General features: G+C 34.9%; 2 protein-coding genes across 4 annotated transcripts; one reads left to right on the top strand and one right to left on the bottom strand.

Annotated features, from left to right (window-relative positions):
* The first annotated feature begins 9383 nt into the window (after positions 1-9383).
* On the top strand, positions 9384-13652 carry LOC115975576. 2 transcript variants are annotated; one of them, XM_031096417.1, is made up of 6 exons: positions 9384-9499; positions 9589-9741; positions 11504-11577; positions 11698-11777; positions 12142-12293; positions 13441-13652. In XM_031096417.1, the coding sequence occupies exons 1-6, from the start codon at positions 9496-9498 to the stop codon at positions 13515-13517; spliced, it is 540 nt and encodes a 179-aa protein (XP_030952277.1). In that variant the 5' UTR covers positions 9384-9495; the 3' UTR covers positions 13518-13652. The 2 variants fall into 2 exon arrangements, with proteins under 2 accessions (XP_030952277.1, XP_030952276.1); XM_031096416.1 differs by having other exon boundaries at positions 9586-9741.
* Positions 13653-14523: 871 nt separating this feature from the next.
* Positions 14524-18416, bottom strand: LOC115975575 (EID1-like F-box protein 2). 2 transcript variants are annotated; one of them, XM_031096414.1, is made up of 5 exons: positions 18244-18416; positions 18103-18140; positions 17540-17595; positions 15722-16497; positions 14524-15245 (listed from the first exon to the last, which is right to left on the bottom strand). In XM_031096414.1, the coding sequence occupies exon 4, from the start codon at positions 16485-16487 to the stop codon at positions 15738-15740; it is 750 nt and encodes a 249-aa protein (XP_030952274.1). In that variant the 5' UTR covers positions 16488-16497; positions 17540-17595; positions 18103-18140; positions 18244-18416; the 3' UTR covers positions 14524-15245; positions 15722-15737. The 2 variants fall into 2 exon arrangements, with proteins under 2 accessions (XP_030952274.1, XP_030952275.1); XM_031096415.1 differs by having other exon boundaries at positions 14524-14720.
* Between the last annotated feature and the right edge of the window lie 5153 nt (positions 18417-23569).

Below are 23569 nucleotides of genomic sequence, written 5' to 3'. Positions count from 1 at the left end.
GGATCCTGCACATCCACACCATGATTAGTGAATAGAAGATCTATGCCTAATTCGCAAAGTTGACCAACAGAAAGCAAATTGAGGGATAATTTTGGAATATGAAAAGTGTCACTAAGGGATAAACAAGGAGAAGAGATTGTTCTTTTATGACTAACAGGCATAGGAGTTCCATCAGCAATGTAAATGGTGATTGGATGTTCTAAGGGTGCCTTATCAGAAAATTGGGATTCATCAGGAGTCATATGGTTACAACATGTAGTATCAAAAAACCAAGGTTGTTTACCTGAGGTGACAGAAAGGGCAGTGGAAGTGCGGGATAAAACCTGTTGAACAACTGCCTCAATATCAGCTGTAGTAAGTGAGGAAGTCAAAGATGGACCTGTAGGAACCGATGGATCTGAAGGACATACAGCAGCTGCTTGAGGAAGAGAAGTTTTATTCTACTCTTGCACAAATTTCTGTAGCTTACGACAAACAGAGATGTCATGGCCTTTGGCACGGCAAAACTTGCAGTGAATACCTTTGGAAGACTGAGAGGTGGGACGCTCGGAGTTTATTCGCGGAGGAGCAGTGAATGCAGCAATGGGAGGCTGTGGTGAGGGTGTGGCCAATACATGATCAGATGATGTCATGTGATAAGTAGGCCAACGATTCTCCTCAGAAATGAGCTCCTTTACTACAGCATCAAGAGAAGGAGTAGGAGACCGGCTAAGCAGAGAAGCCCTAGTAGGCTCAAAATCCTCACGTAAACCCATCATGAAGTGCATAAATCTACGGCGATCCCGATATTTGACAAAGAGTTCAATGTCCTTAGAACACACCAGTGGAGGATCTGCAGCAGAGAGTTGTTCCCACATAGTAGAAGTCTGAGAATAAAAATCAGAAATAGACTGACCTATCTCTTGGCGCATTTGATAAAGTTTTGATTCAATGTGACACTCCAAGCTTGAATCATTAGTGCAGTTATAGCGATCGGCCAAAAATTTCCAAGCAACCTCAGCAGTTTCAAGACGAAGAAAAAGATTATGAATGGAGGGAATAGAGGTATTGATAAACCAAGACAAGATCTTACTCTGAATACTCTCCCATTCCTCTAGACGTTCTTCATAATCATCTGTTGTAACAGCAGTCTTGGAAGACTCTTCAGCATCTGTGGCTTTGGACTTAGGGTTCGGTAATGGCTTAGGAATTGAACCAGTCGCATATCTCCACAGTTTACGACCCTTGAGAAAGACAGTCATATTCTGAGACCATGCATGATAGCTAGTAGGACCATCCAACATTATGGTGATAGGACGTATGATATCTTGTTCACTTTGTTGAGCCATAATAAAGAAAATGACCAAAAAGTGAGATTTAGAGACCTTAAATGCAAAAACGGAGCCCAAAATCAGAATCTACGCAAAAAACTGAGCAAGACAGGTCCTGTTGAAAAATTTTGACTTGGTCAACGGTCAGGTCTGGTCCAGTCAACAGATGACGTGTGCTGACGTGGCAGTCCGTGAAACAAAGCTAGCGCGTGGGGCGCATGTGTGCGTGTGGAGAGCGTGCTCATGAGGCAAAAAATTCAGGCGGCGCGTGGAGGTGCGTGTGATGTGTTTTCTGGCCGTTCTTGTTTGGGTTTTGCTCGGGATTGTTTGTTCTATCACTCAATGCCTTTGCTTTTACAGTTGGATGAGCAGAACAATGAGATTCGAGAGTTGCTGGGACTGTGGGCGTGAAGGCGGTGACTCGCTTCTGACAGTGGCTACTGGATGAAGACGAAGGCAGCGGAAGAACGCCGGAGATGTCCACAGGAACCAGAAAGTCAGAGGAATGGCTCTGATACCATGTTAACAATGTAAAGTGAGAGAGAAAGACTGAATAGTCTGTGTATTGATGTGTATATAATAATGTACAATAGAGAGCCTTATATAGGCTAGATATGTGTGCAGTACAAGTAAAAGAAGTAAATTACAAGTACAGTATACTGGGCTAAGCCTAATGGGCTAAACTAGTCTAAGCTATACATTCACACTCATGATTCTCATTTTCTTATTTCCATGCTCAAACGTCTGTGAAGGGTGACAAGGTAGCACAGTACTCATCATGCTTTGGCTGACAACTTAGTTCTCTAAACGTGCTTCAGCATGTCTACTTTGTGTGTAACCTCCTCTAAGGTCACGTGGTGTGATGGGAGTCTCAGAAGCCTCAACAACTCTATGGGCAGGTCCAACTTTAAATTGAAAGGTCAAATCCAGTTTAAAAGGCGTCAGGGAGCTCATATTTCCCTCTTTACCCTTAGTTCCCTTAGACATGACATCTGGTTGTTGCTGAGGTAGTTTGGTCCTATAGGCTCGTCCATTCTTGACTAGATTTCTCTTCCTAGTCACTAACATACACTCCCCAAATTTTGGTTCAGTTTGCTCATCTTGCTACACTTCTTGCCTTTGTGGAGGTTCTTAAGTGGCGGCCTTCTTAAGTGGTCTAATACGATGGCAACAATTTTCTTGTCTGTCCCTGACTCTCCCACAACAGAAGCACATAGATGAAATGTCCTCATACATCACTTTTTTTCTAAGGTGTCCCACTCTAACCTTGTTTATCAGAGGCTTGGTGAGGTTAATTCTCTTGACCTGGAAGTTGTATACGAGTCAATTCTCAGCATAGGCCCAATGGCTGAACCGATTTCACAGAGTACCGAGGAATCATAAAACTCAATTGGGAGCTCAGGTAATCTGACCCAAACAGCAACAAAGGAAAAAGTAGCTTTAGAGGCTTTAAAGTATGGTTCCCATGGTTTAATCGTAAGAAAATTTTCCCCGATAAACTAGGGTCCTCCCCGAAGAACTTTGTCATAGTCTGTATCATCATTGAACTTGATGAGGAAAAAATCTTTCCCAAGGTCAACATAATCCATTTTTGCTACAGGCTTCCATAAAGTATTGATTTTGAAAGTGAGGTAACTATATTCCACAGTTTTCCCATACACTTTCACTATCAAGGCCTTAGTCCAAGGTGCCCTGATTCGAGACTTAGTCTCCTTGGAGAGCTTGACATCCACCATACCTTCAACTAAGTCATCAAGCTCTGTGTCTTACTCCACCTCTGGTTCTTCCACCCTATCAAACCTAAAAGCTTGAGCATAAGCTCCAGGGATGTCTCCAAGTAAACTATCCTTATAACTCACCTAAGAACGGGGTGGCAAGAAGGGTTTTCCTATGAGATTGTCTTTGTATTTCTTCACACTCCTCTCTAGCTCAGCTTCTTCCTCACTCGAACTTAAGTTAGCTTGCTAAAACTCAAGTTCCAATGCTAGTTTTGAAATTTCTATTTTAAATTCACTCTCCATAAAAAATTCAAGGCCATAATTAAGGACCGCTACTTGCTTGGTAAAACTTTTTTTTTTTTTTAAATTTAATTTTTTGAAAATAGGCTTAATTTCAAAGACACTCAAGGCATTACCAACCCTTCTATTGGGTCTATTCGTGCTTGTTTCATACAACTTATTTTTTCAGCCTTTTGAGAATGAGCTGAAAAGGCTACACCTTACAAAATGAGGTTTAAAAGTGCTATAATTTGAAAATATAAGGACTAAAAAAGGGATGCAAACTATGAAGTGTAGCCTATAGCCTATTGTATGACAAGGTATACGCATTATTTTTGGGTAAGAAGAACAAATTTGATAGAAAACACCCTTCCATTTATTGTAGATCTTACTTTTGAGTACAAAGAACAAATTTGGATAAAAAACACCCTTCTATTTATTGTAGATCAAGTTAGTCGTGATAAGACTTTTTTTTTTTTTTTGAGAAACAAACACACACACATACACACACACAAAGAAGAGAGAAAGGGGTTCTAACACAAAGACACACTACAACTCAAAAGCCATGGTAACTTTTAAGGGAGGGTGGGACAAATTATACTACACACAACACACTCTCTTAAGCAATGTGAAACAATTACCCATTCTTTTTTTTTTCTTTTTTTTTTTGAGAAACAAACAAACACACACACACACAAGAGAAAGAGAAAAGGGTTTTAACACAAAGACACACCACAACTCCACTCAAAAGTCATGGTAACTTTTAAGGGAGGGTGGGGCAAGTTATATTATACACAACACACTCTCTTAAGCAATGTGGGACAATTACCCTTTTTTTTTTTTTTGGTTGAGAAACAAACACACACACATAAGGGAAAGGGAAAATGATTCTAACACAATGGCACACCACAACTCCACTCAAAAGCATATAATAAAAGCAAAAAAATAAACTATTGAAAGTATAACACATATAACTTAAAGAAAGTTCAGAGGATGAGCCTGTTAGTATATAGCTTAGTCTAGCCTAGCCCATATAACCAAGGTTGTCAAAATCGAGATCCTACATAGGATCATTGAAGGTAGGTGGGATCGTAGATCGTAGGATCAGATCATGAATCATAAAATCCTACATATTTTCAAATTTAAAGCAAAAAACACGTTGATAATGGCTTTGTATATTGAATAATCACATAAATTATAAATTCATCCATAAAAAACTTAGATTTGCATCATATGATGCAATTTGCATGTCATACATCGCTAAGTCTATACTAACGAAACAAATATATTTAAGTTTGGACCCAATGTATTTCAATAAATGTTTAATATTTAGCAACCAAATACCAAAATATTTATCAAAACGTATGGAAAATATTTTCCAAGTTCTAAATTCCAAGTTTGAAATCCAAAATAAATTAGCAAATGGAAACTAGCTAGCTACAATATAAAATCCAAAAGCAAGATGAATATTAAGGTGAAGTGAACATTTAATTATTCTTATTCGAAGGTTCTTATAACCACCGTCCTAAATTTTTAATCATCATCATTCATTTCATCATCTATGTAAATATTATATCTTTGTATACTGCAGCTGCAAAAGACATTAAGATACAATTTCATACTCAACTATTCAAGTTATACCGCTCAGCAACAATTAAAGAGCATGCTCAAAAAAATTAATCAATCAATATACAAATACAAGCATAACTGATAAAATTATATATAAAAAATATTTTAGTAATATTAGAACACAAATTACTATATTGATCAAATAAATTTAACAACATTATAACTTAAAAGCTGTCGGGGACAAAAAAGTTTCCCTCCCGACAAATGATATTTATATTAGGTTGGGGGCCTAAACCAAAACTCGATGATGGACTTGATGCACGGCCCAAAGGCTATTGGTGAAGATCCAAAGAATTCACTATATTTTATGCCTTGGGCCTAGATTGAGATTGACAAGAATGGCCCATAAACAATTCCTACAGTAGACACGTCAGCATGGTTAAAAAACGTACTGTAGGAAATAGTCCAGCAGTAAAATATTTCTATAGAAAATGGCCCAGCGATAAGGTGTTTCTGTAGAAAATAGACCAGCAGTAAAGTAAGATAAAACAGAATAAACCTCCAGGCTCCAGCTATTAGCTATTTCATAGATTAAGGAAAATATCTACACTTTCAGACTCATCATCCATTAGCTCTAGAAATGAGTCTTCTAATACAACGATATGAGAGAAAAATTCAATAGTAACAGTTACATTATAACCATTAATAGTAAATGAATAAGTAAATATCATGAATTCCATTATAACAAATAATGAGGAAAACTTAGTGTGAGATGAAGGGAGAGAGAGAGATCCCAGCTAGCACAGCAAGATCATTATGGTGCCAAGACATGCTCGTGAATATAGTGAGTATTGAGAAACATTTCAAGAAGTATGAGTGGAAAGAGAGAGTTTGTATAGTAAAACTGCTGGGGCTTTCTGCTAGGGGTAGATAAGTGTTTATGAGTAGAGCTATAAGGAATGTTTGTGAGCTAGGAGCTGGGGGACTTAGTTTCTAAGTCTGAAACTAAGAATTCAGTGACTTTTTCAGAGTTTAGAGGAGGCTTAAACAGAGAGGTTAAGGAAGAGTTCTTCTTTCTTGGTGTGTATCTCAGTGTGTTGGTGAAGCATTAATGGAGAGTTCCATTTATATTTGGGTTTTTAGGGGGTAATTAGCAAATAATCTCTGCTAAATCTTTCTCAATCTTCAGAAAATCCTTAGAGAACCATTCCTAGGATTTTAGCTAAGAGTGGTAACCTCAACATTTAGAAGGTTCTTGCCGTTTTGGATAATAACAGCTGGGATTCTGACTTAGCATTAAATGCTTATTGGCCTTGGCTGATGGGATTAAAGCAGGCTTTAGGCTAATGATCTTGGTTATGTTGCTGCTAGAATCAAAACTCCCTAGGGCAATTTGCATCACCCTAAGCCAGGTGTCAACCTTGGAGCCCTTGCTGGGAACTCTGCTGGGATCCCTTTGGTGCCCTCCAAACTACATTTCCCTAAGTTTCCCTATTTGGGGTTCATGTGTTTGGTCCATGAACTAGAGAATACACGTTTTTAATATGAAAATGAATTGATTTCAAATTGTTTCAGGAGCTTTAATGGCCTAGTCATGGCTGCTCCTGGCTCTTGACCGGATGGGTTGGAGAAAAAAGAAGTGACAACTGGCTGAAGCTTCCCAGTTTTTTGTCACGTCACCTTTAACTTTATGTCACATGAGAAATGATGGAATTTCAACTTGTGAAGGAAGGGTTTAACCCCTGATGGACACATGTCTTTTCCTAATCTAATTGGACAAGTTGGGACTTGATTAGAATGGGCTCCAACTATTTAATTGTGCTGAAATTTGGCTGGTTAGCTCAGGTGATCTCTAGCTGCTAGAATTTATGTGTGAGTTGGGCTGGCCAAGCTGGGCTTTGTAGCTAAGCTTCTTTGGGTTTGGTTATCCCTACAAATGAATAGTTTTGCCATAGGTGATATACATGGGTTTTTATAAATCTTGTAAGAGAGGTATTTCTTGAGGGATGAGTAATTATATTTCCCATAAGTGGGGGATTTAGTATATGTAAAACAAGTATCAAAATAATATTTGAGCTTTGTAAATATGTGCCAAAATAGTACTTGGGTTTTATGAAATAGTTGCCAAAATAATATTTAGGCTTTGTAAAATAGGTGCCAAATTAGTATTTGAGCTTTGTAAAATAGGTGCCAAATTAGTATTTGGGCTTTGTAAAATAGTGTCAAATTAATATTTGGATTTTGTAAAAGAGGTACTGTAGGTACTCAAGAATTTTTGCCTTTGGCTTTGGCTTTGGCTTTTTTGGCTTGATTGTCTTGCCTTGTCTTGGCTTGAATTTTTTGTCCCACATTGGAAAGATAGTTTTTCTCTTTCTACCTTATAAGGGATGAACCAATGAGAAAGAGTACCACTAGTTTTGTATCCTTTTATTGTAGGTACTCAAGAATTTTTGCCTTTGGTTTTGGTTTTTTTGGCTTGATTGTCTTGCCTTACTTTGACTTGAATTCAACTAAACTAGTGGTACTCTTTCTCATTGGTTCATCCCTTTTAAGGTAGAAAGATGAAAGCTATCTTTCCAATGTGTGACAAAGAATTCAAGCCAAGGCAAGGCAAGGCAATCAAGCCAAAAAAGCCAAAGCCAAAGGCAAAAGCAAAAATTCTTAAGTACCTACAGGTACCAAATTAGTATCTGGGCTTTGTAAGATTTTGAAAAAATATTGCCATGTAGCAACGGGCTTTTAAGAAGTGTCGTATCGTAACGGGCTCTAGAATTGCCGTATCGTAACGGGTTTTAGAGTGCCGTATCGTAACGGGTTTTAGAGTTGCCGTATCGTAACGGGTTTTAGCGTAATGGACTTTAGAGATGCCGTGTCATAACGGGCTTTAGAGTGCCGTGTCGTAACGGGCTTTAGAGGGCTTTTTGGATTTTCCCACAAGGTAAATGCTTTTGGGCTTTTTATAGAGATGGTATAATTTTGTAGCTCAATATGGTAGCAATATGGTGAGTATTTTTGTGAAAACCCGAGTTGGATAATATGTGGGATATAATAGGTAATATTTGTGAGAGGGCCCAAGGCAATTTATGGGGCTTATATATAAAATATTTATGAAAGCCCAATAACAATATTTGGGTAACATATATGGGGAATATTTATGTGGGCTCAAAATAATTTATGGGCTTGTGTGGGCATTTTTGTGAGTGGGCTAATGAAATTAAGGCCCGAAAATTTGTACCTCAACAAAAGGTAGCAAAGCTAACATCAAATTCTTCATTTAGAATTGATGAAGCATTCCTTCATTTTGATTACAAGTGAACTAGCAATTAGAAAACATTTTCTTAGGTTAACATAATTTTATAAAATAAAAAATAAAAATCCATACCATCACAATATGAAAAAATAAAAACCCTTAAAAGTTTCATCAAAACAAAAAATTTATCCCATAAAAAAAATAAAAAAACCAAAAATTTATGTTTTTGGTAGGATCGGTAGGATCCCATATGATCCTATGATCCTATATGATCCTACACGATCCTACTATTTTTACGATCCTAAACTTTTTGGTGAGATGAGATCATAAAATCGTACGATCCTACGATCCAAATTGCGATTTTGACAACTATGCATATAACTTAGCTCAGTATACTGTATTTATAATATACTCATATTACTTGTACTTCACACCTACTTAGCTTATATAAGACTCTTTATTGTACAGTGTTACACACATAGAATATACATCATTATACAAAATATTCAATCTTTCTTTCTCTCACTTTATATTCTTAACATGGTATCAGAGTCATTGCTCTGACATTTTGGTATCGATGGTCATCTTTTGGTATCGATGGTCATCTTTGGCGTTCTTCCACTGCCCTCGCCTTCATCCAGTAACCACTGTTAGAAGTGAGTTATTGATGTCACGCCCACAGCCCCTGCAACGCTCGAATCTCGTCATTCTGTCAATCAAACTACCAAAGCAAAGGCATAGCATGACAGATTGGCCACCAAAAGGTCCAAAACTCACTCGTCTGGTCGTTTTCGAGATCTTATATCCAAACTCTAGTTGGCTTCCTCCTTGCCAGTATATAGCTTAGTCTAGCCTAGCTCATCGAACTTAGCCCAGTATATTGTACTTGTAGTATACTCATATTACTTGTACTTCACACATACTTAGCTTATATAAGACTTTCTATTATACAGTGTTACACACAAAAGAATATACATTAATATACAAGACTATTGAGATTTCAGTCTTTCTTTCTCTCACTTTATATTCTTAACAGAGCCAATGGCAATAGCATAGCAACAAAGATTGGAGGGTTGAAGGGCAGCCCATAAGCTTGTCGTTTGGAGGAGCTCAATTTAGCATGTCGTTTTAGAGCAATGACTTGGTCGTTTGGACCAAACCCCTATCCGTATGTATGTATTGTATTCAAGTTCAGCTGTCCACCAAGACCAAGGCTAACATGCGAATCATTTTTACGGCGTCGTTTGAAACGCAGCACCTCTTTTTCATATATAGTCAGTCACTCGAGACGGGACCGGCTAATTCCTTCGCCAAGGGAAAGGGAAAGGAAAAGGAAAAGGAAAAGGAAAATTTTCTGAGGATTTGATTAATGGGTACTCATTTTTTAAGATTGTTTTTGTTTTTGTCAATGAAAGTTTATTTATTTGTTTGGTTATAAACAAACAAACTGTACGTTTAGCAGAGGAAGAAAGAGGAGCAGAAGCAAAGAAAGGGAAGAAGGAGAAGGAGGAGGTGATGGAAGGAGTGGCATCAATAGCACTGTTGCCATGTGGCTCCATCTCTGGTCATTTCATCCAACTTCCCCATTCTATCTGCTATGGCCTTCATGGCACTGGTATTTTTTCTATTCATTTCTATATTTATTTGTATTTGTATCACATTCACACTCTACTTTTCCTTTTCTATTTCTACTTTCTAGGCCGAGAATTCAGTTATAATCAATCATTCTTGTGTTTCTTGTATAAACTGGGTTTTCTCTGGATTTACTTTTTCATTCACTTCTACGACCATATGGTTGGATTGGTTGCAGCATAAGTATTTGTAATTTTGTGGTTTGGGACTATTAATGTTAACTTAGTGGGCTTGGGAAATGTTGTGAATTTGCAAATGTGCAGAGTGCTTATAGAAGTAGGGAATGTAAGAAAACTTGAACATTGTTGAAAGGGATACACTAATGAACACATGGTATTCGTAAATGTGAAAAGGGGGTATTGTATCTTTTTTGTCGTTGAAAAATGTTGTTTCTTGTCTAATGTATGCCTATAGATTGCTTTTTTTTCTTTACTTCTGTTTCTATGATTTTGGAGTTTGGCCAACTGCCACAGATATGATTGATAACTCATCCATGAATTTTAGCCCTGAACGGTCATGCTTAGAAAAATCTTGGTTTTACATTATATCAACATTGTTTAGTGTGTTGGGTCACAAATATTAGTAATCCAAAATAACAATCACACACAAAACACAAACATTTACGTGGAAAACCCTTTCTCTTTGAAGGGAAAAACCACGGGACAAACTCCGAATAATTTCAATATTATCAAATCAATTACAATAGTTCTTGTGTATGTCTCACAGCTAAAGAAAAAAATCTCTATTGTTTTCTTTGCTTTCACACACACTAATTATCTTTCTCAAAGGCGGCAACACTTTGCACTCTCCTTTCTATTTTCTTCTTCACGCACAGCTCTCTCTTGGCTGTCTTCTTTATCTCTAAGCGGCTCCCTCTTGGCTGCTCTCTCTTTTTTCTTGTGCGGCTTCCTCTTTCTTTTCTTTCTCTACAACATGCAGCACTCTTTTGTTGCTGCACTCACCAATCCTTATGCAGCACACTAGTCCTTGCCTCTATAAGCAAGTCTGCCGCCCCACATCAATTCAGGAACACATGGATTCCTAACACCACCTCAACTAGAATTCTTGTCATGCATTAATTATTCAACACACTAACTCCTATACAAACATGAATTGGAACTCATGTGGTCTCCTATTTCTAATAGTAGTTTTCCACTACATGACCCTCTTGCCACAAAATCGGGCTGGACCCACAACATAGTGTACCTATATGTCTTTATTAGTTGATAAAATAAACTTTTGCTTAGGAATCTTTGGCACTTGAGGTGAAATAGGGGTAGTTAATTGGTGCATCAGTAATTGAATGCTCACTGGATACTCAAAATATTTCCCTGTTGGACCTTTTTCTTTATCAGTTTTCTCTGACTGAAAAACCTATTAGACTTGTTGTCATTGGACATATATCTGGTGCCAAAATCAGTCCTACACTTAATTGATGTGCATACAGAGACATTAAAGTCAATGCGTCCACAATAGTGATAGAAACTTTTCGGAAATTGGAATTTAAATTTTTACCATCATTGAATTTGTTTTCTAGGCAAGTAATGTCCTTATGCGTTTAGCCTTTGTGGATTTTCCAGCCAGTACACTTCCTCACCTTGGCTGTTTTCATGAATGGAGGATTTCTTGGTTCACTTTGTCCAATGTCCTGTCGAGGCTTTTCTGGGAACCTCTCTATAAATGTCTGCCATTACTATATGTTGATACTTATTCTTTTTTCCTTTTTCTTTTTTACGTGGTGAAAGAGTTGGCGTGTGAAAGAGAGTGCAGCAGGGGTGAGGATTACCGCTTGATCAAGCTCACAATCATAGACTACAATGTAGGAGCTTTTTGCCTCTTCATTTATTTTTATTTATTTACTTACCTTTATTCTCCTTGTTTCTTCTTTGTTTTTTTTTTTTTTTCCTCAATTTTTCTCTAACTGTTCAAGGCATAACAGAGAAAGAAAGAACAAAATGTTGTTGTGGAGTGTAGAGGTCACGATGCTGCCCGCTTCCACAGCATTGATCAAGTTCATGGGTAAGCTGTCTTGGCTGATCTTGCTGGTTTTCTGAGCAGGGTAAATTATAACTTCGATGCTTCCATTAGCATTCTTTTGTCTTTGTTTGATACCAGAAAATTCAAAAAAATTGTTTAGTCTGCTTACACTTGGATTTTATTTTTCTTTTTAGTCAGCTGATGGCTTCTGTCTAGATAAATATTAAATTTCCATCCAAATGTATTATATATTTAAGTTTGAAATGACTTATACTTTTATCTTTGATATTAAGTCCCAAAAGATTATCTATCTTTTTGTTAACATCTCTTGTCAATACTCATCATCATTGCATGTGATGATGTGAATATCAATTCACATTCTATGTTCATATTTATTTGGAGGCAGGTGGGAGAAGGATGTTGTGAGTATGGTTGAACAAAAGGATGGAAAGAACAAGATTTTTGTTTCTTTTGTGTGTGAGACATTGAAAGCTGAGCAAGCAGCAGAAGACCATATCAGACAGTTTATGCCAAAGTTAGCTGGGGTAGATGCTGTTGGTATGTGACGCAGTCTCTTCTTGTCCTCTCCTTTGCTCTCCCTCTCTCTTTTTGAATCTCTGTTTTATAAGTTGTATGAAAGCTTAGGCACTGGTCTAGGCTTTCCTACCTGCTTGGTTTCTTTACGAACAACAGTTTAAATATTATTATCGACTCAAAATGTTTTTATTTTTTATTTTTTTATTCTCTACTCTTCATTCAAAAAGATACCTGTTAAAAATTTCAGCCATTTTTCAGTGCACAATTTGCATGTGTAAGATTCCAAAGTGATGTGAACTTCCAGTCACCATGCTTTTGACCTTTTTGGAACCAAAAGTCAGATTAGATGAATATCATTGCATAATGGATGTTATACAGCGAATATGGGAGAAATTAACTTCTTATAGCCACAAGGACAGTTTTGGCCTGCTTATGTATTGAGCATACCTAAATGCTTCCTAGATTTTCGATTGTCATCCTTTAAAATGATTATCTGAAGGTTTCTCTGAATAAAATAATTTCCTCGTGTTTTCTTCAGTCTTTTATTTTCATGTTAGCTAAAAATAAGATAAGACCCTATAATTTTTCTCCTTTGCAAGTGGATATGCCTAAAATGCAACTTAGTTGAAAGTTTCTTCTTCAAATCAACTCACTTTTGACTTTTCCAATGGAAGCAGGCTTTGTATGTTGATTACTTTGGCAATTAAATTCCCTGAAGCTAGTCACATGAAACTTGATTTAGGGTATTTTTTGGATGCAATCTCTAGGATATGATTTTGAAGGTCACGGCAATGATTTTTAAGTCCTATTTGGAGAACATATTTTGTACAATCAGAATTGAGATTATTGCAATTGCACTAGCAGCACGTCACATCACTTTCATACTGTTCAATTTTCCATCCCCTACCTCAAGCAGGAAAAAAAGGTATTGTGCACCCATTTTATTATACTCAGCAAATACCATTTCTCCAGCTTGAGCTTGTGCTTGTGCTTTTGCTTTAGTTTCACAGGAGCACTACAGTGTACCTCTATTGTGCTAGTGAGTCTGCAACTTCTGTTCAATACTTACAGCTCTTTTATATATTGATTTCATGTCAAAATTTTATACCTTGAAAATTGATATTCCTTTCAAGTGTCAAGCACCTTATTTGAGAACTAAAACCTGCAGTTAACATCGGCCCAATGAACATTACAAGGTTGGACTTTGAAGAAGAGGAGCCAGAGTGCCAGACGCTATCCAAATAAAAAAGGAAGAGCCGGACCGTGGGCTGGATATTTGATCCTTTGAATATATTAATATCCTTGTTTATTCTAACTTTTATTGTTAAACCCGACAAGGTGAAATCAATATGATGCATGCAGTAATAAACTGCATTTGTATTTCTTGTTTTTTGTTTTTGGTTCATTTTGATGCCTTTTGAGTTCTGGTAATACCAAACTTATTTCTCCCCACGTTAAGATGAATTCTCTACGTCAAAATGCTGAGATAAAGCCATGCTTCACTTTATGACCCTCTACATGATACTGATGTAAACATCATACTAGTTTGACTCAATGGTATTGCCTGTCCTTTTGGATAGAATCTGACTTCGAATTTCTCAATTGAATTATCTTTCATAAAACAGATTCCCCTAATGCGGTCCAGTGTACTTGGCATAATAGTTTGTCTAATGTTGATAATCACGACTTTAAGTCATACTTCCAAGTTCCAGGGTTATGCTCGATGATTCCACATTAAAATTGAATTTGATTGTCAAGGTACATAGATTGGAAAACCACAAATTACTAGGAGAAAATGAGCATTTGTCACTAATTTACAAATTAAGTAGCAAGATGCCCATTTTTTGAAACTATTTAACAAAATGCCACTGTTTGTAAAACTCGATATTTTCAAAATCGAATTCTATGTATATTTTTAAATGGAACTCGACATTAGCAATATCAAGTTCTACTTAAATTTTTGAAAAACTTTAAGTGGCAAAATATGCATAGAACTCAACATTGCTAACGTCAAGTTTCACCAATAACTCGATTTTATTAAAATCAAGTTTTAAAAACAAGGGCATTTTGCTGCATAGTTTGTAAATTAAGGGCTAATGCCCATTTTTCCCCATATTACTTATTCTAGAGATTGTACCACAAAAGCAAAGTGCAGGTGCTTCAGAGTGCAATGCATGTCAGAATATTTGACTCAAATACCATTCACAAGAGGAAGGATGGAACCTTAACTGAAATAGAATTCTTGGAGAAATTACTCAAACTAGATAACTAATTCATCATAAACATGTGTATAGATTATTTCAGAAACCAATCCAACAATGAAATACACTCATGGGCCTTACATAAATGTACACAATAGTACAATTTACGTTAACATTCCATGTAAAGGATGAACAGTTTATCACATGTTTGAACAACCCAACTTTATACTTGCAAATGATTAGAAATCTGCACAAGGAAAGGATATGTCTCGTTAGAATTATAACAAACAATTTCTTTGCGGAAGAAAGTACATAAACTACCTTAAAGATGTTACCGCATAATAACTCATTTAGATAAACACTGAGTTAAGGTATATGAAAGTTTAGTATGCAACTCAACTAATCCTTAATCTAAAGTAATTGGAGTTGGCTGCATGGATCCTTTTAGGTATGAAAGTCTAGTCATTTAAGTAAATTTAAAAAGAGAGAGTCTTCTACATAGGCTATAACAGACATCACCATAAGCTAGGATTAACTTTCAATATCAAGGCAATATTTGTCCATTGAAGGTGCTGCATCTTAGAGTAATAACACCTCCTATTGCAGAGTCCCAGGTGACGTTAGGTATGAGTATCACAGTAGGGCTTCAGAAGATGCTTTATGCGAACACCAAAATTTCAAATCAGTGAGATGTTAACGAGCTGTTGTTCTTTGTCTCACAACTTATAGTTGATAGCCATGCCATTGACCAGCGTACATGAAGAACACACACCTGAAAAGGTTCACCATGAATAGGTCCCACATAAAAGATCTCTGGTTGTTTTATAAACCTATCCAAGATATTTCCTGAGAAAATTTTAACCTCGTTTCTTTTATTATTTATCTTTGTGGTAGAGACAGTCTGGTATTAGAAATGTCAACAAAAGAATGCTAAGAATCATTCAATACTGATAATCTGATATTATAGAATAGTTTCTTATCCAAAATATATATATATATATATATATATATATACTGATATTATAGCAGTATAAATAAGCATATAAATGTGGATGTGCAGCTGTTTAAAAAAATATAAATATTGCTGATGAACTCTAGCTCAACTTGCCAGGTGGAGGGGTGAGGTTGTGGGTTTAGGACCCGTTGGTACATGTATAACTTACCAATAAAAAAAGTATTAACTATTAATTTCAGATCCCCCCAAAGCCTTTTCCAATATAAATCAAAATAGTTGGTGCAAGAGGATACCTGAATTTCATTCCAACTATCTCTCCAACTCAGATGCCTCTTCCGAATCAGACAAAGGTAAGAGAGTGCAGATCCCAAGCATATGTCCATTTAGACACACATAATACTCAATGCAATCCTCATATGAACCCAATCTACAGCTGGCACTTTGAGGTATCATCTTAGCTTGCAGCATGTTCCACAACTTTGCCTTACAGTAAGGGCACACCTCTGTTGGATGAAGCCGGGCTTCCCTTTTAATTAGCATCTTCCGGACCTTCGACATTGAGAACGACTTGAAAACTCCGCGAAAGAATCCCACATCCCCTTCCTCCCCTTGATCAAGATGTTCACAAGGATCAGACACATACAAAACATCTGTTCTGCATTGTGGCAAAAGGAAACTCTTCCCTGATGTCCTAGAGAACCGGGTCCTATGAACAAAATGGCCTGGAATTTGAATGCTATTGAAAAGGCCACCCTTCTTACATCCTGAACAGTAAATAAGAAGCTTCCCAAGCGCTCTCCAGTTCCCATCTACACTGTGACTCCCATTAGATTGCAGATCAAGCATCATCTTTGGTGCTCTAGTTCGGCAAAACTCCTTCCATAGTACTCTCTTAGCTAGATCATCAAACCACTTGCATGCACAGGACAGAGCAGCAATTAGCTTAGGATTCCAGTTCAACTGTTGGAATACTAGGAATATCACATCTTCACTTAGATGCCCTTTTGTGCATTGACAGCTTGATGAGTGTATGCAACGGTACTGCTTTGTTAGAATCATTGTCAGCCACCTATTAACAATTATCATAAATCCTTGTCATACACACAATGAAGAAAAGTTGCTTAGTTGATATTTTACACTGATGACCAAGTTTTTCAACCAGACAAAAAGATCCAAACAAAACATTATCCAAATGGAAGGACCTAGCCTAGAACTATGCAATTTATAACACCAGAAGCTAAAGGCAAGAACATAGTTCCAGCAGTCACATTTCAAGCACATAACAAAAAGCAATAACATCATGCAGCCATTCAAAGTATACTCAAACTCAAGAACAAAGAGCTATTCAAGGCATATGATTCAAAAGTTTCACCTTCCAACGTAGTACCTACATAAGAAGCAAGTCTAAGTCATAAACTAATAATGACAGTCTATTTTAGAAATGCTAGAGAATGTTGCAGCAACACACCTTCCCCAATTCAAAGTTGATAAGAAAACTTGTATGAGGAAATATTTTATTTAATAGGTGGAGTTTCTCCCCCATCCTTTGATTCATCAAAATACTAAGAGAACAGGGAAGGAGGAGGGGGAAGAGAGAAGAAGGGGGAGGGGGGGGGGGGGGGAGGTGGGTTCTCCCTATTGTTTACGCCCCACAAATGCAGATATGAAAAAACACTATATAAGAAACGATAAAGTTGATGAGAATAATAAAATATCAGACAATCCTACAGCTCCATGGTAAACTAGAAATGTAACTTCTTGCCATATGGATCTTATTCCATTTCTTTATGGACCTCTCTAATTATCCATAAAAAGATCGAATCCATGTTCATGTAGACATAAATTGAAGGCTATATAACATCTAAATTTGTTGCTAGCAGCCACAAAAATGGTGAGCTCTTATGCATATTTGATGAAGAGTATCTACCAGGCAATAACCTTAAGGTAAAAACATAAAGTCTATCAAAGTCCAAAAATAAAGTATATGAGAGCTCAAAAGGGATTTTTGAGCCCCACACAGCAATAACATGATTAACTCACACGTAGATTACTTCTCTTACTAGCATAAGCAATGATGCAATCCAATAAAATCTCAATAGAATAGGACCCACCTTTAAATTCTTCAAATTCCACAATGGCCACCGATTATGAAATTTCCAAAAGCAACCTGGCTTATCAAAAAACAAAGAGAGAGCTTAAACTCGTATGTGAAATGGGTAGCTTTGCATTTGACTAGAATTTAGTTGTAACATATATCAGAACATAAACCAAAATTTTACTCACTAAACCAAACACAAACAATTCAAAGCCAAAAAAAGAAGAAGCATTTTTGTTCTAATTTACACTAATCCAAACATTTTCAGTCACACAAAAGAATGAACTTATATTTCAGTTTATTTTCTCAATGCATGCCATACACTTGTAAAATTCCAGATCCACAAGCCCTTCACATCAAAATTCCAAGCAATTAAATAAAATTAAAAAAAATTAAAAAAAAAAAAAAACCCCACATAAAGTCTCAAACTTTACAGTTTCCCTAGACACCCAGAAACGAAAAATGAAGACTTTACAAAACCCTAGAGCCCAGCAAAACCAAACAAAACCATAGAAGCAAAAGAATCTGAAACTGGACTAGATCGTAATTAAGAAGAAATCAAAGACCCAAAATCCTCACCTCAGCTTATACTCCCAGAAAGCCTAGCAAACTCAACCCTCCACAAATGAAAGTTCAACACAGAGTTTAATAGTCATAAAGAAATAAAACAGAAAATTAAAAATTTAAAAAAAAAAAGGGGAAAAACAATAAAACAATTACATATAAGAAAGAAAAAGCATCTTGGAATTTGGGGTTCTTTAGGGGCAGAAGAAGAAGAAGATAAAAACAGTCACAACACAACAGCGGCACCGGAACTGAAAAGGAAAGCAAAAACGCAGAAAATGGGACTCCGAACGAAGAGAGAGAGACGAAAAGAAGAAGCTTTTTTTTACTTTATGTTGTCTGCTTCCAAATAGAAGAAGAAATTTACTGAGAAGGTTAAACATACAGTGCAGCTGTTTTGTTAGTCGAAGGACAAATGAAATTTGGCCACGTACACAGAGTTTGTGGCTAGAATTTAATAGTGGGACCACATGAATCTCACCTGTCATTCAGATAGTGGAGGGTCATTTTGAGAGAAGATAAAGGTAGTGTCTGTCAAGTATGGAAGTAGTGTTTTTACTGTTGGTAATTTTTAAATTGAAAAGAAAGAGCAAATTGTTTTGTGTCGGGACCTTTAGGGGTATATGTCAGAAGACAATTCTGTCCGGCCAGAGATTCTTCTTTTTTGGAGTGTATACGTGCCATCCATTTATTGGCTATCTCTCTCAACTTGTTTATAATTATCATACCATTCTCTCTCAACTTCAGAATGGTCTGTACTCTGTTGTAGGAAGAGATGTTACTGAACGACCGTTGTAGATAATTATTTGTAGCCAATTTTTTTTTTTTTTTTTTGGCTGAAGATTATTTGTATCCATCTACTCCCTAAGGTAAATTCAACATATACATATATATATATATATATATATATACGGCCTGTTTCGTACGTATGTTTAAACAACAGTTTTCAATTTTTTTAAGACATACATGAGTGAAAAAGTGTGTGAAAATACATGTAATGTTGTTTAAAAACTAAAAATATGTGTTTAAACTTGCATACTAAATAGAGCTTAATACCTTTAATCTATGAAGTTTCATACCCTACAAAATAGAAACATTATTGAGATTCATCCTATGAACTTATCTTATTATATATTTGTTTGAACTTTGAACTCGTTACAAAAGATCCTCCTTACAACCCATTGAAGGTTTATCTCTCTATTGTTACTTCTACCTTACAAAATGCTTTTATACATTGGACATTTTAATACGAATAATGCTTTCATTGCTTTTTAATTATTACACTTAGTGTTAGCTCGAAGATATGGAAAGCAAGCAAGGTAATATGACTGTGAAATTGGATATGAGTAATGTTAATGATTGGATTAAATGAGATTTCCGTTTTTCAATCCCTACCTACATATATCATTAGTTGCTTCATGGTGACATTTGGATTGTGTAAAGATCTACAACGTATAATATGTTCATATTAGTGGGGGCAATAGCGCAAGATGAAAATCTTATTAATTGAATTAGTTGGGAGAAGGTTTGTAGGCCTAAGGAGTGTGGACAATTGGGTTTTTCGAGATATGGAAGGATTTAACACTTCAGATATGGAAGGACGAAAAAAAAAAAAGATCTTCAAAGGGTTATTGGGTTATAGACAACCAAATAAAAATAAAATCATAAAAATTTAGTTCACAATCATATTCTACATTCTATTTTTATATTATGATTGCAAGTCATTTTTGCATTTCTAATTGTCCCATAGAAGATGAGTAAATATATTTAGATGAAATGCGTGTCTTGTAGAGCTTGTATGATATGATCCAAAATTATGTGCAACTAGTTGCTAACCCGTACAATGCACAGGAAAATTACTAAATATGAAATCTAATGAATGCAAAATACCATTTAAGTTAAAAGACAAATATTAGTGAATGTCGATCCTTATCTATTTGTGTTACATCTAGTGTTTCATATCTAAATTATTACAATACTACTTGTAGTAACTAAAGCTCACAATATAAGTATATTATATGAGGCCAAAACTTATACTATCTTCAAACTTCCCTTAGCCTTACAGAGTCCCTAACAAAAAAAATTTTGTATTGAATTTTATTTCAGAGGACTTATTCAAAATTATTTGAATTAAACCTCACAAATTAGAAAGAAAAATAAATAACATTACAACATTGTAACTGATTAATGTATACCAATTTAACACAATAAATTACTATCAGTAATTTAGAAAGAAAAAATTAACAAAATTAAAGTTGTTACCCATTTCACCTAAAACTTTTCATATTCTAAAGTTGTCAATCACCTATTAACAAATAACTATTAATATAAAATATTCATTAATTACTTCAATACCGCAAGTTGTTTATATTGTAAAAAATTTGAGAGAGTGACACAGTAAGCATCTTAAACTCTTTCTTGCTTGGATCTTATAAAACAATATATATATATATATATAGAGAGAGAGAGAGAGAGAGAGAGAGAGAGAGAGAGAGAGAGAGAGAGAGAGAGAGAGAGAGAGAGAGAGAGAGAGAGCGATGGAGACAGTACATGCCATTAAAGAGACAACCAATAATGATAGTGTTGGAGGCAAAGTAAAAGATTAAAAAAATTGAAGAAGCAAGCGGTTTGGCTAACATACTAGCTAGTTAATTTATATCAAAAGATAAAAAAATCTTACAATAAAATAGAATACATAAGTAAATAAATATATGTGATACAATTAGATAAATAAAAGGTTTGTCAAGATGATCAAGTTTGACAATGAAGAATAAGCAACAACTATTGATGAGGGTAATCTCTATCTTAAACTTGTGATAATGATGAAGATGCAACAACTACTAATTATGCAGATCTAACATAATCTTATTTTGGGAAAATTATTAGGTACTCCCGGAGTACCATAAATGCGTACTCTCTCTTTCACATGAATGGTGGGTCCCACCATGAATTTAATTAGTGGGATCCACCATTTATGTGAGAGGAGGGAATATGCATTTATGGTACTCTGAGAGTACACAATAATTTTTCCCTTATTTTGATTCAACTACAACAAAAATAACAATAATTACCATAAAAAGATTATATCAAAAAACAATCTTTTATAATATAGCCAAGAGTACAATCAAAGCAAATAGAAGGAATTTTTAATCTATTTCAATGATGAAGGAGGGATTCACTTAAATGAGGAGACCAAGAAAAAGGGAGAAGTGTCATGTTATAAGTATAGTATTGAATTTTAAACTCTATAATTCAAATTGATAACTACTAAAATACCTTAACAAATTGAATTTTTGCAATTATGGATTACATCATTCAATTGAATTTCTATAGGCATGGATGCTACTAAAACTCTATCATTCAATTTTCTAACTACTAAAACTCTATTACACGGATATTACTAAAACTCTAGCGCACGGATTACACAATATAAACCAATAATGTTACCGTCTTAAACATATAATAATAATAAAAATAATAATAAAATAAAACCAAATCAATTTAAAACATAGAAACAAACAATCATATATTAGTACAAATACCCAACCTAAATACATAAAAACTCATATATGACCCGCAACACAAAAAAAGGTAGTAACAAAATTATATATATATATATATATATATAAAATAAAAACAGCAATAAAAAAGAACAACACTATTAATCTAATCCTTACGTTGAATTATTATGCAGACATCCACAAGAATTTAGATCAAGAGCAACTGGGATTTAGAGATACATAAACTAAATCATCCAGCTTTTTAGTATTAATATAGTGTGAGGAGAGGAAGAGATAGAGATAGAAAGCCAAAGTCAGTTAGGAAGCTGAAGGGTTGTCGTTTGATATTGTAACCATGGAACACAAAGGGTTGCTGTTTAAAATTTTAACCTTAGAATACAAAGAGTTGCCATCTAAAATTGTAACTGTGGAATACAAAGGGTTGGGAATTATTTTCTTTTTATTAGTATTTTTAAATTTAAGAAAACTAATTTTAAATTGTAGGACAAATTCAGGAAAAAGAATGGGAATGATGTGGCAGTTGATGTGGCTCAATCTGAGCGTAGCAACATTAAATACTACGCTTCAGCTTTTAGTAATATATGGATTCGAGAATAATCGTTAGTGTTACTTTGAGTATTATCTAACTGATTTTTCCTTCTAAAAGATCATGTCTTGTTAGGAGCAATGAAACATGGGAATCTATCACTTGACCTCATTGTGGGGTCTTCTAGTGTCACAGACATATATCTGTGTCTGGAGATTTAAATAAAATGATCATATAAAAAAAAAAAAAAAATATATATATATATATATTTCTTTGTGGTTAAAAAAAAATGCTAACAAATAGATATTAGTTAACATTTTAATCTAAATCTTCATATGAAATGAAATTTTAATTTTTTGAATCATACATATAGGAAAGCAATTTTTTGTGCAACTAAAGAATACCTTCAAAACTTGCTACAAAATTATATATCCATATCTATATATGATTAGTATGTAATTGGATTATGAAAACTCTTAAATTACATTGGAAACTTAGTGAACCAAACACGAATTTTATATAATACAATAACATCAGGGAGAAAAAAACTAAATTGAAGAATAGAACACAAAATATTTCAAAGTTAAAACTCAGAATAGAACTGCATATGCAATTCCAATATGGAGCAACAAATATATACTAATTAAACAAAAAAAATGCTTTACTAGTTCATCATTTGTATTGCAAACTCATTAATTATTCCAACAACTTCTTTTATACCTACATCTAAATCTTCATATGAAATGAAATTTTAATTTTTTGAATCATACATATAGGGAAGCAATTTTTTGTGCAACTAAAGAATACCTTCAAAACTTGCTACAAAATTATATATCCATATCTATATATGATTAGTATGTAATTGGATTATGAAAACTCTTAAATTACATTGGAAACTAAGTGAACCAAACACGAATTTTATATAATACAATAACATCAGGGGGAAAAAAAAACTAAATTGAAGAATAGAACACAAAATATTTCAAAGTTAAAACTCAAAATAGAACTGCATATGCAATTCCAATATGGAGCAACAAATATATACTAATTAAACAAAATTTTTTTTTTACTAGTTCATCATTTGTATTGCAAACTCGTTAATTATTCCAACAACTTCTTTTATACCTACATCTAAATTTGGTCCAATAGGTCAAATAATTGCTCAATAGATATTATGCTTTCCATATCTATAAGCTTAGATATTACCTTTTCATTAAGCAAGGATTTTCGACAACTAAAAGGCTGCATTTGGCACAACTTCATATTAGTATCTAGCTCATTAAAATATTGATACTGAATTTAATATCATAAATCTTCAAACTTCTTATCACTAAAAAAAAAAAAAAAATACTAATATCAACTAAAGTGGAGGGAGGGGGGAGAAGAATATAAAAAATCTAATACCACAAATCATTAGATTAAACAATTAAAAATA

The sequence above is a fragment of the Quercus lobata genome, chromosome 2 (genome assembly GCF_001633185.2).
Source record: "Quercus lobata isolate SW786 chromosome 2, ValleyOak3.0 Primary Assembly, whole genome shotgun sequence".
NCBI lineage: Eukaryota > Viridiplantae > Streptophyta > Magnoliopsida > Fagales > Fagaceae > Quercus > Quercus lobata.
The sequence above is the reverse complement of the archived record's forward strand: the minus strand, read 5'-3'. Positions and strand labels throughout refer to the sequence as shown.

What these genes read in the sequence shown, in the direction of transcription:
- LOC115975575 (XM_031096414.1), bottom strand. Translation starts at nt 16,487, where the DNA reads ATGATTCTAACAAAGCAGTACCGTTGCATACACTCATCAAGCTGTCAA.
- LOC115975576 (XM_031096416.1), top strand. An exon ending in TCACAATCATAGACTACAAT is followed by an intron (nt 11,578 to 11,697) that starts GTAGGAGCTTTT and finishes AAGGCATAACAG; the next exon opens with AGAAAGAAAGAACAAAATGT. An exon ending in AGCATTGATCAAGTTCATGG is followed by an intron (nt 11,778 to 12,141) that starts GTAAGCTGTCTT and finishes ATTTGGAGGCAG; the next exon opens with GTGGGAGAAGGATGTTGTGA.